Source organism: Aspergillus eucalypticola, assembly GCF_003184535.1.
Source record: "Aspergillus eucalypticola CBS 122712 chromosome Unknown BO83scaffold_32, whole genome shotgun sequence".
Taxonomy (NCBI): domain Eukaryota; kingdom Fungi; phylum Ascomycota; class Eurotiomycetes; order Eurotiales; family Aspergillaceae; genus Aspergillus; species Aspergillus eucalypticola.
The window spans coordinates 319,853-336,398 of NW_020290306.1; the positions used below are offsets into that span (position 1 = coordinate 319,853).

Consider the following 16,546-nt stretch of genomic DNA (forward strand, 5'->3'; position numbering starts at 1 on the left):
CGCCCCCTACATTTCCTAAATTTCCTACGCTGCAGACTTACATACACTATCTTGTGGACTCACACGAAATTAATAAAAAATTAATACATTAATTCTAGATTTATAGATGATAAAATATATGTTAACCGAAATCCATTCATTATTGAAATCAACCAAAACGCCTCCAGCCCTCATCTGTTATTGCCAGGTCCCCTTTGCAGGGCCAAAATATCCCGAATCTGGAAGTCTGTTATATGGCACACCGTGTGCGTCGGCGGTATTCTTATACACGGTGTTACCCCACCACTTCAATGACCCAGCTGGTAAAATAATGCAGAAGAATATAATGACGGTCGACACGGCAACCCCGGAGTCGAGTGCGGCAGAAAGCACATAGTCTACAGCAACTCCATTAGCAACTGGCCGCGAGCAAGACTGATCAAGAATCACTTACTATACTTTGACCACCAGGCAGGCTTGCGCCGTTTGATAACCCCATTGAAGATCACATTGACCAACCACCACGACGAAAAATTGATTCCCGTCGCAGGAGGGACGAGGCTCATGGCACCAAATGCAACGGGCCAAGAAAGATAGTTGACCTTCTTCCACCGGCGGCCCAGGAGCCATGTGATCACCACGACGGCGGGTCCAACAAGGAAGAACCAAAGCAGATTCCCGTACATCTGGCCGGGACTGAAGTTTCGATCGGGACCGAGAACACCTAGACAAAACTTTTAACGGAAAAGCCACGAAGTTTAGTGGTCGGGCCGACACTTACCCCAGATCAGGGATGACGAGTAAGTTACCTGGCCATGAGGGCAGGTAAAGCCCCCTTCAGCCTCAGGGGTGCAGACCCCGCGGATCCGAGTGATCATGAACACAGTCACACCGCACTGAACAACGGCACCGACCAATGTGGCCATGCCCTGCGCGACAAACAGCGTTCGTGGCGCGATATGGAGATAGTGCGCCAGTTTCATGTCGGCCACGAATCTAGACATCGGTCAGCTCTTATCTCCCTGCGGACCATGTGGATACTTACTCGAGTCCCTGCGACACGCCCGCATAGCCATAAAACTTGAACGCCATGTTTGCGACTGGTCGTCCTAAGAAAGCATAGCCACCGATGAATTCGGTGATCAAATTTAGTTGGTTGCTGGATATATTGGTGATCGCTTTGATGATACCAACGGGGATGATGTATATGATGGGTAGCAAATATGCCAGAAGAACCGCCCACGCCGGGAGGTCCGTATGCCAGACCTCGTTGGCCACTATGCTCAGCGCAAACATCACAACCGTGATGCCGCCAAACCACCACCACGGCACACTCTCATAGGTGTCCATGATCCGGGCATGAACGTCTTTCGCGTTCCTACCCTTCCATTGCTCAACTAGATCTTTCCCGTGATACAGTGCGACGTGGACGAAGATGCCCGTCAGATTCGCAAAGGCCACGCCATACGTCATGGCATACCCGGCCGGGAGAAACATGGGCGAATAGTTGCGGTATGCCTCCACATTGATTGTTCCGTCTGCGTTCATTACGCGACTTGTATTATATGGCTTGCCCGTATTGTCGAACGTATCTGAGTTCAGCAGTGGAAGGTAGGCCGAATACCACGTGTTGGTATAATAGATAATCGGGCAGATAATCCAGTAGAAGAGCACAAACGAACCGATAACGTTAAGGCCTGCCCAGAATGGGACTAACAGGGGACTCTGGTTGGCGTAGACAACCTGTGCCCAGTCGAAGGTCAACAAGGACATGCCCAACCCTGTCGTTTGGCCAAAGAGCTGGTTGACCACCACATTGTCCGGTACAATCCAGCAGATGAAACTGAATGTACTTAGTGCTGTGAAGAGGTAGCCTGGAGCGAAGTACCAGATTGCCCCAGCCACAAATACAATCATAAAGAACCGAAGTCGGCTAATTATCCAGCCATCTGCCATCAGATTCTGGCGCGAATGCAGGGTCGAAAGCAAAGCAGCGTTCGACAAGACTTGCGGCCAGATCATAGTGGCCGGACCCACGAGCCAGCGTGCGGCCATCCCCGCCAGACCAAACCCAAACAGTTGCGTAGTGATCATCAATAAAATCTCGAATCCTCCATGAGAAGGCATATCGTAGAACTTAACCATGGCCTCGATCACTTGAGTGGCAGCTGCCGACCCGAAAGAGACGTTGGACATAATTGTGATCAGGGCATGCTCTTTGATGTTGAAATGGTGGTCCGGGTTGAACCAGCCCAGGGGCACCCATTGCGCCCACGCACATCCGACCGGAAATGCTAGGAGCTGGGCAACAAGAGCACTAATAGTCACACTGGGTTGTCTCAGACTAAAGAATTGGTTCAAGCCACTTCCAACCTATGACTGATGAGCGAGTTACTTCCTTCTCCAAGTTGCAGCAGCATCACGGTCGGAGGGAGAGAACATACAATTGTGAAAACCATACCAATCACCCACATGCGAACAGTATTAACCGGGAGCTGCCGGTCATCAACCGGCTTGACGACCGCGCGCACTTCGGGAAATGGGGAATCGTCGGCTTCATAGGGGAGTATGTCCTGAGCGCGGGTGTCGCTCAGGATGCTAGAGGCATCGCTAGTCCCATTCAACGACGGCTCCTAGACAAAGCACGAAGACGATCATCAGCATTGCAAATTTGGGAAAGAGATGAGAGCCAATAACGGTAGATGGTGGATGTGTCAGATGTGATGATGCCTCACGTAACAGTAAATGCACGATGCAGGTTGGGGGGGTAAATCGGGACGATGTAGAAGGGGACACCACGTGAAGGGATTCCGGGGGAGATGACAAGCAGTCGGGCCAACTTAGAATAAGACCAGTCGCGATCAAGATAGTGAAGATGTAGATAGTAGTAGTAAACCATGAATAGTATGTAGAATGACAAGGAAATATGGGTCTAGCCCACCTGGATCGTCGATGACTTCTTCTCATCGGTCATCGTGTCCTGCAGCCCCATCATCCCCTCCTTCTCCTCTTCTAAAAGATCCCCGTATTAATCAAGATGCGCTGGTGGGAGAGACAAGCTAAGCGTCTAGAAGCTGGGATGGAACAGCACCCCGGCGAGACCGGCTCGGATGATGCGTGGAATAATCAGCAGATAGGGGCTCTGGCTGGTCCGGAGAGCATCGGCCGCAAAGACGGTGGAGTGCGCCGCTGCAATCAACCAACGACCAGCAAGCTTGTCATCGGCCTGGCCCGACACTAAGAGGCACCCTAGCTTGCCAGAGACGGTAATTCTGGAGATGGGCTGTTCAAATGGCACTCCTGGGTGGATAAAATGCCTGGTGGCTATAAAGATGAGGATGAAGTTGGGATAAACTCCCCTGCTGGAAGTCCTCTCTGGGGCGAGCGAGGGGACGGTGAGAAGACAGGCTTTCCCACTAGGCACTGACGTACCCTCGCGCCGCCCAAAAAGAAAGGGGAAAAAGTCAGTTTGGTGACTCGAAGCCCATCATGGCTGGTTCCAGGCGTCCGGGATGGCAATCTCTCGCACAATCACAAAGAATTCGGCCACGCCGGCTCCACTCCCTCTCCACCAACTATTGCGGTTATCCAGTGCCACCCGGATCTTGGGTCCTATGAGATGGAACAGATGGTCGCCCATACTTTATCTCTATTCTACTCTTAGCATAGATAGAGGGGGGTGGGAATCTGATCAGGATCAGAGTGTGATAGCGATGCAGCTTGCATGAACGCCATTGTCAGATTTGCTCATTGTGGATGTGCAAATGGTGGTCCTGGCTGACCTCTGCGCCACCATAGGCTCCAGTTAAGAATTGGCAAAGTTAGGCATATATAAAGCCCCCTTGTCTGACGCAAGACACGACAATGTCAATGTCCCGTTAGTTGTAACACTGTACTACCACAATCCACTTCTGTGTACAATGCTGAGCAGTGAAGACTAACTGGGCAAAGCGGACAGCCGAGATCTTGTCTGTAGACGGAAGTCTCTCGGTCCGAGGTTCGTCCATGCAACACAGACATTGTGCATCGTCCATGCGATACTGGAGCAGTGGGTGCCAGCATGCCCCCAATTCTTGGAAATTGACGGCTCGTGAGTTTTGGAATGATTTAATGAACATTTTGTGGAGTCTGGACTGATGCAGTAACAATCCCGTAGGGCCATGTACTGTGTACTGTGTAGATTATAGTATAGATCAGTAACCGTGGGAGGCCTCGGTTTCTTACTGCTTATTGTTGTTGCCACCGGGCGCACAGGGAGACTTCTCTCAATAGGCATAGGATGACATCAGGGTATGTTGGCAATATGACAACTACCTGCAATGTACACATGATGGCATTGAACTAGTACGGTTAGTGTGCGTTGTCGAGCTTATGAAGCCTGATCCAAGTCCTTTTGTAGCGGATGGGAGAAAACTGGGTCGGTCATGTGTCACCTCTGGATCACAAACTAAAGCATTGTCTTTTAAGTCTGGACAATAATAGCATACAAGTTACCCACTACGAAGTGCCGTAGTAGAATGTCTTGCGGGATTTGGCCCGGGATTGCAAGTTGTACTCGTCCCTTGGAACAAGATCCAGGTTAGGGGACGATAAGCTTGGTGAAACCTGCTATAGCGACCGATCCCGGATTGGAGGTCGACCGGCCGGACATAATCTCACGTACTGCATACATGCATGCATGCATCGAGCTCCGTAGTCTTGTCAAGCAAACTACAAGTATGTCCTTTTAGAGACTGCCCTTTTCTGCTTTTCTATCGGCGGATCTTCCCGGTCGCTGATCCCGATGCAGTGCAGCAGCCACTGAAGCCGAACGAAAGGCAGCGGGGAGTGTGGGAGGTGAGTCTGACATAGATTAAAAGGCGCCGGCTGGGTTGCATGATCAGTGGACTAGTGAGGTGGAAAGAGATTGCTTAGATACTAAAATCATAAGTTCTTCTATTATGGAAGTTCTGCACGATTCCTTTCGCCGACTGCCTATAGATAGTCAACTAAGACTACAGAACATAATAAACAAAGTAATAAGTTAATAAGTTCCAATCTTCCGACCGATGACATACTATCTACCTACCTATTTTCTTTCTCTACTTGCTAGACGCCACACTGCAAGGGGAATTTCTCCAGCCGGAAGTCGTCCGTGTATACGGAGTACATAGTATCTATTGGACTAACTTACTAATTCTAGATTGTGTAAGTAGTTTAGCGGTCTGCTGCGGATTGAGATTCTCGCAGGTTCCTTCCCGCTTCCAAAAACCATCTTTGCATCCTCAGATCAACTTCCGGGCAGATGGTATGAGGTCAGCCCTCCAGAAGCAAATCATAAACACAAAAAGTACACCAACAATGGGCGCCTAGTGGTAGAAAAAAGAGCTAAGAGCGGGCGCTGCCTTGGTCAAGACCCAGGCATTCCAGACACTGAAACCGGAATCATGAACGAGCGCAGAATTTTCCATCCTGTCTAAACCTTCTAGACTTGCTTTTCTCTCTGTGGGTGTCTCCCTCTCTTCTGATCTTGTCTCTACCGGAGATGGTGGAGGGCGTAATTAAACCCCAACGGCTGGGGACAAAAAAAACAAGAGGAGCAGAATGAGGCGCATCCCCCGGGAAAGGCAGGCACAAGGGGAGAAGACGGCAATTTTTCCAGCTTTTTTGATTTTATTTTTAATTTTTTAATTATTGTTTTTAGTTTACAGTTTCAAGTCAGCCTCTCCCATTCTTCTTCATCCATTTCTGGCTCCTCTTTTGCTGCTGCTAAAAGGATCCACGGGCTGGCGGCTGATCGCAGTGGCCAGTGAGAGCACTGCTTGTCTTTCCCCCGCGACAACCGGCCCAACCTTCCGTCCACTGGTTGGTCCATCCCATCCTCTGCTCCCTCCCTGTTGACGTCGATGGTGCGCCTCGTCCCATCCCGGTGGGCCTCCCACTGCCCATCTGACACCATCATCCATACAGTAAAGGTAAAGTGAAGTAAAACCACCACCGCATCCTCTCTCTCTCTGCTTTTCCTCCACACCAGAAAAAAGCCACACCAAAACCATACCATACCATTCTCATCCCCAATCCTAGGTCAAACGTCTTGTTCATTCTTTTTTCTATTCTTCTCTTCTTCTTCTTGCCTTTACCCCTTCCGGATTCATCACTCTTCCATATTTCCTTTTCCCTTACATCTTTTTCTCTACCTTTCTTTACCTTCCCTTTCTCCCTCCTCCTCCTCCTCCTCCCCTCCTCTCTCCTCTCTCCTCTCTCCTCTATTTCCCTACAAAATATCCATGCCCTTTTCCTACCTGACCGGTTCTGATGTTGCAAGATCCCTTTCCCCACCATCTCAAGATCGAGTAAAGCAACAATCTTCATTGCCAAATGTGGTGGCCATGGATCTCAATAAACGCCTGTTCCATCTCGATATCGAGAATAAGCCCCAAGCCAAACCTGTCAACTTCTCCATGGTAACCACACCACCGGATGATGAGGATGATGACGAGGTGAATCATCTTAAACTCAAGGTCGAGTCGAAGCAATCTCCTCACGAGCATGACAAGCCGCATCCCCGTGAAAAGAACATGCCCGATACCGATGTGCAGCAATCTCCAGCGGCTCTAGGTCGAATATATCGCTATACCCCCATTCCCAGCGTCATTCTTGATCCTTCATTACATGTAGTGGAGGTATCTAATTCCCACGTGGCGTTCGCCGGGCTATCGAGGGAGCTGTTACTCGGCCGGTTCATCTGTGACGTCTGTCCACGCATACTGCCCGCCATAGATATTGCTATTCTGTTTGGCGCATTGCGCGCCGCCATCACGACGCAGGACGTCCAGTCGATCGACAAAATCTGTATAGATGATGCTAGCGCTTGCTATACTCTTCGCATCACCCCTATATTTGAAAACTCTAATTTGTTATACATTGTCCTGGAGGCACTTGATATCACCAAGCGTCAGATTAAATCAGTGTCCAAAGCCCATGGGTCTTACTCCAATGAGACCTACAAAGTCCTGCTTGACACGGTCAAGGACTATGCCATCTTCATGCTCGACACACATGGCCACATTGTAACTTGGAACACGGGAGCAGCCCTGCTGAAAGGGTACTCGGCCAAGGAGATCATCGGACGTCACTTTTCCACCTTCTATAGTCTGGAGGATCGCATGGCGGATAAGCCCGGCAAAGAACTGGAGGTATGTCTTCGGGAGGGCAAAGTGGAGGACGAAGGCTGGCGGTACCGCAAGGATGGTTCTAGGTTTTGGGCCAACGTCTTGATCACTCCAATGTACGCTCTGGGCCGCCATATTGGCTTCACCAAGGTCACCCGCGACTTGACGGAACGCAATGCAGCCGAAGCCCGTATGATCGCGGCCTTTGAAGAGTCATCGAGGTTGAAGACTGATTTCCTTGCCAACATGAGTCATGAGATTCGCACGCCAATGAACGGCATGCTTTTAGCCCTCACATCGCTGATGGCCACGGACATGAATGAACAGCAGCGCGAATATTCCTCTATCATCGAAGATTCGACCAATGTCTTGCTCCAAATCATCAATGACGTCCTCGACTATTCCAAGTTGTCCTCGGGGTCTTTCACTCTACATCCCGATACTTTCAGTGTCGACAGTATCACAAACGCGGTCGTGCGTAACTGCAAGGGCGCTTTGAAACCCGGCGTTCAACTGACCAGCTTCATCTCACCCAACTTTCCGTCCCAGGTCGAGGGTGATCCGCTGCGGTATCGTCAGGTCCTTCAGAATCTTATCAGCAATGCAGTCAAGTTCACCGAGGAGGGCTACGTCAAGATTAACACCACTTTCTCCGAAGATGCGGAGGATCCTAGTATATATAACATCCGGACCGAGGTTGCGGATACGGGAGTCGGTGTTCCTGAAGATGCTCTGAGCTCGTTATTCACACCTTTCACACGCTTCGCCGAGTCTGGTTCGAAGAGATATCAAGGGACGGGCCTTGGCTTATCGATCTGCAAAAGTTTGGCCGAACTCATGGACGGCAGTGTCGGATACCGGCCCAATCCTGAGAGGAATGGCAGTGTCTTCTGGGTCACGGCCAAGATGCGTCGGGTGAGCGTGACGCCGCCCGCTAGAACGACTGGGACACCCGTTGAAGACGTCGGTGATATCGAGCGAAAGATCCATGATATTGCTCCTCACAAACACGTTCTCCTGGTTGAGGATAACTTGGTCAATCAAATGATGATGCTCAAGCTTCTCCAGAACATGGGCTTCGCGCGGGTTGATACAGCATGGGATGGAGCAGAGGCGGTTCGACTGGTCAAGCAGCAGCCTTTATCCTACAATACAATTCTTATGGATATCGGTATGCCGGTGCTGGATGGTATACAGGCGACACACCAGATACGGCAAATGGAACTAAAGATGCCCATCATTGCGCTTACCGGGAACGTTATGCCAGGAGATATAGAGCATTATATGAAGCAGGGAATGAGCGACCATATCGGGAAACCAATCCATCAGAAACAGTTAATGCGTTTGCTCTGGAAGTGGATGGGGACATGATGGCCTGACAAGCTTTGCCTCTCTCTTATTCTCTCAGCAATTGCTGGCCTACAAGCAACTGTCCCAGATGTGCCATTGTACCAGCGACCTCTGACGTGCTTCACGCGCACACCTTCTGTTTGTTCTCGGACGGCCGACTAAAGTCTGACTCCGGACAATAAACCGAGCATTACTAACACCGCTATCGTGTTGAACCAATCTGCCCATCACGCTGCAAAGCAGTACGCTCTAGGGCAGTCGACGTGACGAGCCCAGGTGCTCAAGAACAGAGAACCAATCTTGTAAAGTGGATTGGTTTCCAAGACAACAATATGCAAGACTCATGATCTTTTCTTCTCATGACGCTTACGATGGGAACATACTACCTCAGTTTATGAATAGAGCATTCGATACCACCGTACCATACCATACCATTTCTGTACTGTATTGGCTAATCTAACAAAGCTAATCTAACAAAATTTCAGGCTATCAGCACTGCTGGGCGATGACTGATGGATCCACCTGGATACATTATTTTGGGATATGTTTATTGGGTAAATGAAAAGTGCCGTTACCATTTGCATTCTATTGTTCTTGTAGGGGAAGCATCTATTATCTGTATAGTAAGTTAGTAGGTAGCGCCTTGTTTGGCTCATGGACAGTATACCAGATATATTACACTGCGTCGCTCCTCAACTTCCATCTCTCTTCTCTTGTCCCCCAACTTTAAAGCAGCAGCAGCAGCAGCAGCAGCAGCAGTAGTAATCACCACCAAAAGCAGCATGTCAACTTCAAGTCGAATACATGTATATAGTTAGTTAGCTACACTCACTGTTAGTTTTGATGTCATCATATTGAAGGCGCGGGAGGGGGGGCGGCGGGGGAGGGAAAGAGGGACGTGCGCTGCTGCACGACACTACTTTGGGTACTTACTGGGGTTTGGGCTGGGTGTGGCTTAGATACTATGTAGTACTTTTTTATGATGTGTGTGTGACTGGTCATGTTGAATGTACTCCGTACATGTAGTTGGTTTAGATTAGTTACACTTACTCTCCGTATGCATGCATGTATGCATGATGTAGTAGTATGTATGTATGTATGGGAGAGGGGGGGGAGGGCTGGTTAAAGGGGCTCCGACTTATGATCATATAATCACTTTATATTTAACTGTGAAGAGAGGAGTGTTAGTTAATCTTATATTGGTTTTTTTTTATTTTTGTCAAAAAATTCAGCACAATGATCTATTATTATATTATGTCCATGAAGTGGTCGGGAGCATCGACACCCCGCTCAATCATGGTTCGATGATGAGAAAACGCTCGTTAACTTTATAATGTCCATCCTGACCCGTCTCACTCCTGGCTATGCTGCAGCCTTGGGCATGATGCTTTCATATGAATGACTAAAATAGAAAAGGGAAAGATAAAACAACAAGGATGAAAAAAAGAAAAAGAAAATGAATACATAAGATGCCGAGTAGACATAAGCACCGGACAAAAAAATGTAAATGAATAGATACTCCGTAATAAAGGGGAAAGAAGATGTTTTAAAAATTCTGTCTTGAACAAGGTCCAAACAAGGCTGTCGTAAATGTTCCCGTTCATACAATATAAACAAACCCCATGAGAAAATTCATACAGTCCACGTGAGTGGTGGATTGTGGATTGGGAGATACATAAATCTCCACAGGAATGGAGATACTCCTGAAATGATAATTCAGTTCTTGGAGTTGACGGGCTTGCCGTTGATCAGCACCTGCGGAGTTTGGTTCTCCTTGCCACGTGCAGTCACGGTCGTTCCCTCAACGCCGGTAGCAAGGGTGGCGTGGGTGTTCGTGTCCGGCACAGGGACTTCCTCCTCCTCCGAGTCTTCGTCTTCGCTTCTCTCGTCCTTCTTAACGTTGGTGAAGAGGTAGTTCTTCAGGATGCGCAGGATCAGGAAAAGCCAGAAGAGGTTCACGGCTTGCAGACTGGCCAACAAGGCAAAAGTAATGTACTGACTGATCCAGCACTTGTACTGTTGAGTCTCCCAGTTCAGCTCGAAAGGTCCAACCGTGCGGAACTCGGTCAACACAGCCCAGAGGATCTTGAGGTTCAGATAATGGCGAAGGTAGATCCACACCCCCACAAACATACCAAAGTAAGGGGCGGTGATGATGTGGTCGAGGTAGTTCAAGGTCTTGGAGGTCTGCATGGCAGCTCGATCAGCATAAAGAACAGAAAAAGTGTAGACTTCGGACTCGGTTACTCACAGCAAGGAAGAAGTCCGAGATGTCGTGCGTGATGTAGACGGCGATACCCATGTAGGTGAAGTGGAAGCGATAACTCAGTCCGATCAAAGCCAGAGTGATGATGTGGTGTCCCACCAGCTCCTTGAAATCCTTGCGCGGCTTCTCCAGCTGCAGCATCAGGACAATCGCCTGCTGGGCCCAGTAACTAGCCTCGAGCAGATAGAATGCCTTGAACAACCCTTCGTGCTCCCGGTGGGGGAACCCTTCGAACATGGCCGTAGTGTTGAAATACCAGATATCCGACCGGCTCATGACGTACAGACCAAATGGACCGAAGATGCCAAAGTAGATCGCAGTGTAGACTTGCTCCATGAAACGAGCAGTCTTACCCCGGCCCCGAATCCCACAGTATACGGCGAAAGGCCGGATCAGGCGCTGCATCAAGAATTCCCGAGTAAATGACAGGACAATCGTGTAGAACGAAACAAAAGTGATATCCTTGGGACCCTTTCCATACATGATCGGACCACCGGGGACCTTCGGAGGCAGAGGATAAGACAAGAAGATGGCGCTATGCATGGGATTGGACTCGGTCGGGTTGATGGCGTAGAGCGACAAAAGAACGACGAGCATGAGGAGAGGCAGTAGCCAAGTATGTTTGAAACACGCATCCTTGAAGCGACGGAGCGGGGACTTCTTACGGCGCTTCGTATGCGGCTTGGAAAGTTTCTCGGCGGATTGATTCTGCAAGGCCTGGGGGAGGAGTGAGCGGGGGAATGGAGAACCTCAACGAAAGTCGACTTCGAGCCGTAAGAGATTCATACCTTGTCCCATTTAGGCGCTTCGGTTTCAATGGGGCTGACTTCGTTCATGGTGGACATGGCGGGAGCGGTGGTGTCTCCCCGAATATCCGCCCCCAGGTTACTGGACCTTCTCCGTACACGAGCCATGATTGTATCGTCCGAATATTCTGTTGATTAATCTCGACGATCGAGTGGTCACCGTTCTCACTAATTATCGATTAGAGCGAGAGAGGGGAAGAGAGGAGACCGGACAAAGATACCGAGCGGAGCGGAATGGGCGAAACGAGGATCAAGAGTAGAAGAACCTCGGCGATCGATTTGAACAAGGATCGGATGGGTTTGATAGGGAGGGACTCGAATAAAACCCCAAGACAAATAGTATTACAAAAAAAAAAAAAGGAAGAAGACGAAGCGAATAAATAGAGAAGAAAAACAAGTGAGAAATTGGACGGGGGAAGGGAAAAAAGACAGGCTGGAGGAGAGCGACAGCGAGGAGAGAGAGGGTGAGTGTGAGAGAGTTGAGCGGGTTGATGTCAGTCGTGCGAAGGATCCACTTTCTGTTGGCCAGGGGTTCCCTTTCTCTTTCTTTCTTACTTTTTTTTTTTTTTTTTTTTTTCTTCTTGTTTCTCCACCGGCTCCTCTCTCTTCCTCCCAACCAGCCCATGGATGATCGTCGGCTTTGCCGGACCATCCCCAAATCATCCTTTTCTCATCTTAGCTTGCAAATCATGATCGTTCACTATTTTATGATCGCATTTGCATAATAACGCACATACGCACAAATCGGATATGTTAGTATCCTCTAGTCCGGGCAACGGAACGAATACGACCGAATTGGGGACCAAGTCGAGGATTCCCGACTCCGTCGATGCTACCTTGGATCTGAGGCAAGAATTGTTTGTTGTACTAGCCCCCGATCCCCGTGCAACTAAAAACTACCTAAATAGGGGGGGCTTGTCTGTTCCAGGATAAACTACCACCGCCACACCCTTGCTCGCGGAGTCGTATTCTCGCCAAATCCTTTGGCTGGCCCGAACTGGAAGACCTTGCGATGAGTATGGAGTAAGTTTCACCAATGGGCTGGGGTTGAGGAGATGAATGTACGTGTCCTCTAGGGAGAAAGGCCACGATGGCATACAAAGAACGCTGTCTAAGCCTCATTGCGAGTGACTTATAGTATACAACACGACTATAAGCAGAACTCACGACCGCCTCTGCCGGTCTAGAGCGGATAAATCCTCCGTAATCGAAAGTCTACGAGAACCATACCAGTTCCAGCTTGGCTCGCATAGTCAGCCCTTCTCCTCTATTCTGGAGCCTGTTCATAACGGCGTGACTATCTACAATGTTCCCATGTTCCGTCCCCAGCCTCTGAATCCAGGTAGTAACCAGCCTTGTCGGCGACAGCGAACAGCTTGCATCTCCAAGTTGTCACCGAGACCCATTGTCAGCCTCGGTATACCGCATCCACTATACTGAGATCTGCAACTGCGGCGATGAATTCTGCAGTCGCATGCCAAACTAGCCTCAATATTAGACAGGAGTGGAGATCACTTTCCCTATCCAAGATGGTAATCAAGTAGTAAGTGCTAAGGGGGTCAACCAGTTGTTTCAGTCGCACCGGCTTGTAAATCGAACCGAGCCATGAGTTGTATATCATCTGTAGCCAGCCAAACTACTCATAATAAAACAAACATAAGCAAATATCTAGTCAATGATGAAAGTAATCTGGGGCTTACCGAGAAAAAAAGCTCCGTTGCTGGGGTAGCCGTGCCGGTGGACGCGTTAAGTGGTTTTCGCCCGCGAATCGATCTTGACCGCATCGGTCCAACTTGGATCATGCACAATGCTGCTGATGATGCCTGACATTTGACATCTGCCTGCTTCAGAAGATATGAGGATCTATCCGCCACATTCCTCTTTGCTCAAGCTCAGATGCAGTCAGCCCCCGACTGCTGCACCCCTGGAATCCTCACCCTCCTCTTCCCCGATCCATCACCGCTATCTCCCCGATGCCACTCCGTCAACCCGCTTCCCCGCTCTCCTTGGAAACAATCTCGCCTTCCCCGCCAGACCTCGACTCCGATCTTCTTATCGCTTCCGACGATGATCTAGATGAAGGCGACCGGGCTGCTCGGGATAAGCGCATAGAGAAGCTGGCCCAGGCCTATTGCCATGGCACCCCACTTTTCATTATGTCCGCTTCACTTCGCGGACCCTTCGACAACGGATGGACCAACCCCTGGAGGAAAGACAGGCAAAAGACCGGTGGCCATATACGGACAGGAGGGAAGCATTTGGAACATCCGGAAAGACCTATTATCCCAGAGACAGTGCCGCAGAAACGGCCCCTATACCGCGAATCGCTAGGCATATCTCGCTCGAAGTCTGCTCTTCCTCTTTCCGACCCATCATATTCCACGAAGAAGAGAGAGTCTCAAGGTGGCACTACGGGGGAACCGTCGTCCAAACGGCCACGAGATAGCCGTGGTCGGACATCAAGCTCGAACAATACACCAAAGCCAGTCGCACTGCACAAGAGGACAATTGAGACAAGTGGACACTCGGATGCGCTGACCCCATTCCAGCATACAGAGCAAAGCTGGCTGAAGAGAGACCGTGCGGAAATCAACTTCCGGAAAGTCGATCCACCCACTTCTCCTACAACTACGATATCGTCTCGATATCGGGAAGGAGGGCATTACACAATACAAGTCCCGGGCACAGATTATCGAGTCACAACGAAGAATCTGATAAGAGCAAGTACAGGCTCTCGAGACGAGACTACCTTTGACAGTCGTGTGCCGGACAGTGTCAAAGCTCAACTCACCAACAGACATCCTGGAGTCCGACTAGAGACGGAGGATCTTGAGAACTCCATTTGTGTACTTTCGTCGACTTCCCACCTATCGAAGTTTGAATTTCGTCGTAGGAAACGCTCCGCTGATCCGGAACATGGCACCACCTTTCCAGTCCCGGTGCACGCGGATAATGAACATATTTCTCACCAGAAGACTGTTGTCGAAGACAGCCGGGTCTCAAGTCAACCCTTACCAATACCTCCAAACACAACTTCAATGCAGGCCGTTGAAGCCGATGTGCATATGACCGAAGACAATCCGCACAATCCAAACGTATCCGACCGTTCTGGTACTGTTGATCACCCGGGAGGCTCTCAGCCACGGAAAGTATCATCAACCACCACCGCTGAAGGTGTCAATATCAGCGATAAATACCCCTCTGCCCAGCGAGTGCCGGTAAATCCAGCTCTGGCTGAAAATGTCACCTCACTGCAAACGATCTCGGCGGCGAAGCCCAATTCAGAATGCGACAACGACACTATTCCGGACCCACAATTCAACACACAAGCAGCGCTATTGCACGCGCAGAAATCCTTCCAAAATGATCTGGAGAGTCAAGTTCCCAACCCAGGAGAAACTCACAACCAACCTTCATCACCCGCCAACGACATTACTCCCTTCCATCGAATGAACACCAGCAGAGTTGGCAAGTACTCCCGAGTCAGACCTCCAGGAACTGCACATGTGCCGATGAGCACTCAATGCATCATCGACACCGTCACGCCCTTCACTTTTAGCACGGAAAAGAAAGCCAGGTCTCGATTCATTTCTCCCCAGATGCCATCGTCGAGTAGGATAGATCGTGGAACTGCCACCCCCAACACAGGCTCACCATTGTCCTCGGAACCGGAAGACGAGGACGAGGATGAAGACGAAGACGAAGACCCAACCATCCTCCCACTCAAATCCCCTGCCGCCCAACAACAAACCCCAGACAACACCCAACAAGGCAGCGCATTGCCAATGGCTTTGTCAAACTCCCATCCTACCACCGTCCAAGACGGCCAAGGTGTTGCCTATGGCCCAGACAGCTTTAACCTAAGCCAGGCGATTGCGGACGCGGGGAGCTGGTTACAGCAGAGCTTTGATATCAATAATGAAATCCAACAATGCAAGAGCAGCGCCAAGTCGAGACCATCGTCTTCGACGGGGATAAGTCGCTCCGCGGTAACGCTGGATAGGTGAAGGACGGGGTTTATTACATGCATAGCAGGCGTACTGGGCTTTGATTTCTATACTTTCATTATTTACTAAGGGGTGGGTATATATATGTCTTTGTGGTTCCTTTTGTTACACGCCGTCATGTCCTAGCGTTGCACTAGGTCGCTTCAATTTGAACAGTGTTCTATTTTACTTGGGGCAGCGCGACTTGATATCCTTGTATATACTAGGTCATAGATGATTTACGACATGGATACTCACATGTTTCATTTGTGCATAAGTAGGTTGCAGAGGCTAAACCTCCTGCTACTAAATAGAAGTTTGTCTATACAGTCTTGGATATCAAGTATAAGGTCAGTATGATCGATTCTTAATTTGTTAAAGAGCCAAGTCTTCCAATTATTGTGAATGAAACAGACAAAGGCGAGATGAGGCGCCGAGGGCGACTATCGACCTTTCCTGTGCAAAATATTTCAGTAACTACAACGCAGCAAGTCTCTAATAAAGACCAGTTTCGCCCTTGGTATCAACAGGCTTGCTAAGGAAAACCCGAGTAATTAACTCAACCGGTGCCATATCCCTCCATTCAAAGCTGTAAAGCTTCGACTGTCTGATCACCAGTTTCCCTTGGTACATACATGCCGCGAAGGTTCTGGCATGTTGCGGAAGGACACATGAGATGAGCAGTACAGGAAATATTTCCTCATCAGGGAACATAGCTTTGCATGGCTGGGGTAAAACCTCTTTATACTCTTCCCCGGTGTCTTCTTGTTCATAAAGTTCTTCCCGTTCTGACTCTGAATCTACCTTTGGTTGGTGTACACGCCCTCGCATAGCAATGACCGACGCACTGAGCTCGGAGTAGAAAATTGGCCTTCGTGAGCTACCGTTCTATCGAGGTGAAGGGCCTTTCCATTGACGGGCTCTGGCTCTAGCACATAACAGACTTCCCATCAACCTCTTCCACCGTAAGGCCATGAGAGGCTCGCTTCCAAGTAGAAGGTACTGTCA

At 49.6% G+C, this 16,546-nt stretch overlaps 4 protein-coding genes across 4 annotated transcripts; 2 read left to right on the top strand and 2 right to left on the bottom strand.

Moving 5' to 3' along the window:
• Positions 1–177: 177 nt before the first annotated feature.
• On the bottom strand, positions 178–2,974 carry optF (small oligopeptide transporter, OPT family; the record flags this gene model as incomplete). Its single annotated transcript, XM_025527916.1, has 6 exons — positions 178–377; positions 434–703; positions 761–975; positions 1,025–2,352; positions 2,424–2,612; positions 2,921–2,974. The coding sequence occupies 6 exons, from the start codon at positions 2,972–2,974 to the stop codon at positions 178–180; spliced, it is 2,256 nt and encodes a 751-aa protein (XP_025383738.1).
• Positions 2,975–6,130: 3,156 nt separating this feature from the next.
• Positions 6,131–8,525, top strand: fos-1 (sensor histidine kinase/response regulator Fos-1/TcsA). The gene has a single exon (XM_025526208.1). The coding sequence runs from the start codon at positions 6,246–6,248 to the stop codon at positions 8,499–8,501; it is 2,256 nt and encodes a 751-aa protein (XP_025383739.1). The 5' UTR covers positions 6,131–6,245; the 3' UTR covers positions 8,502–8,525.
• Positions 8,526–9,710: 1,185 nt separating this feature from the next.
• Positions 9,711–11,930, bottom strand: BO83DRAFT_346792 (TLC domain-containing protein). Its single transcript, XM_025528791.1, has 4 exons — positions 11,774–11,930; positions 11,535–11,720; positions 10,732–11,463; positions 9,711–10,667 (listed from the first exon to the last, which is right to left on the bottom strand). The coding sequence occupies exons 2-4, from the start codon at positions 11,658–11,660 to the stop codon at positions 10,197–10,199; spliced, it is 1,329 nt and encodes a 442-aa protein (XP_025383740.1). The 5' UTR covers positions 11,661–11,720; positions 11,774–11,930; the 3' UTR covers positions 9,711–10,196.
• A 1,454-nt stretch (positions 11,931–13,384) lies between these two features.
• On the top strand, positions 13,385–15,713 carry BO83DRAFT_382169 (uncharacterized protein). Its single transcript, XM_025532170.1, has one exon. It carries the CDS (start codon positions 13,526–13,528, stop codon positions 15,557–15,559), a length of 2,034 nt encoding a protein of 677 aa, XP_025383741.1. The 5' UTR covers positions 13,385–13,525; the 3' UTR covers positions 15,560–15,713.
• The last annotated feature ends 833 nt before the right edge of the window (positions 15,714–16,546 follow it).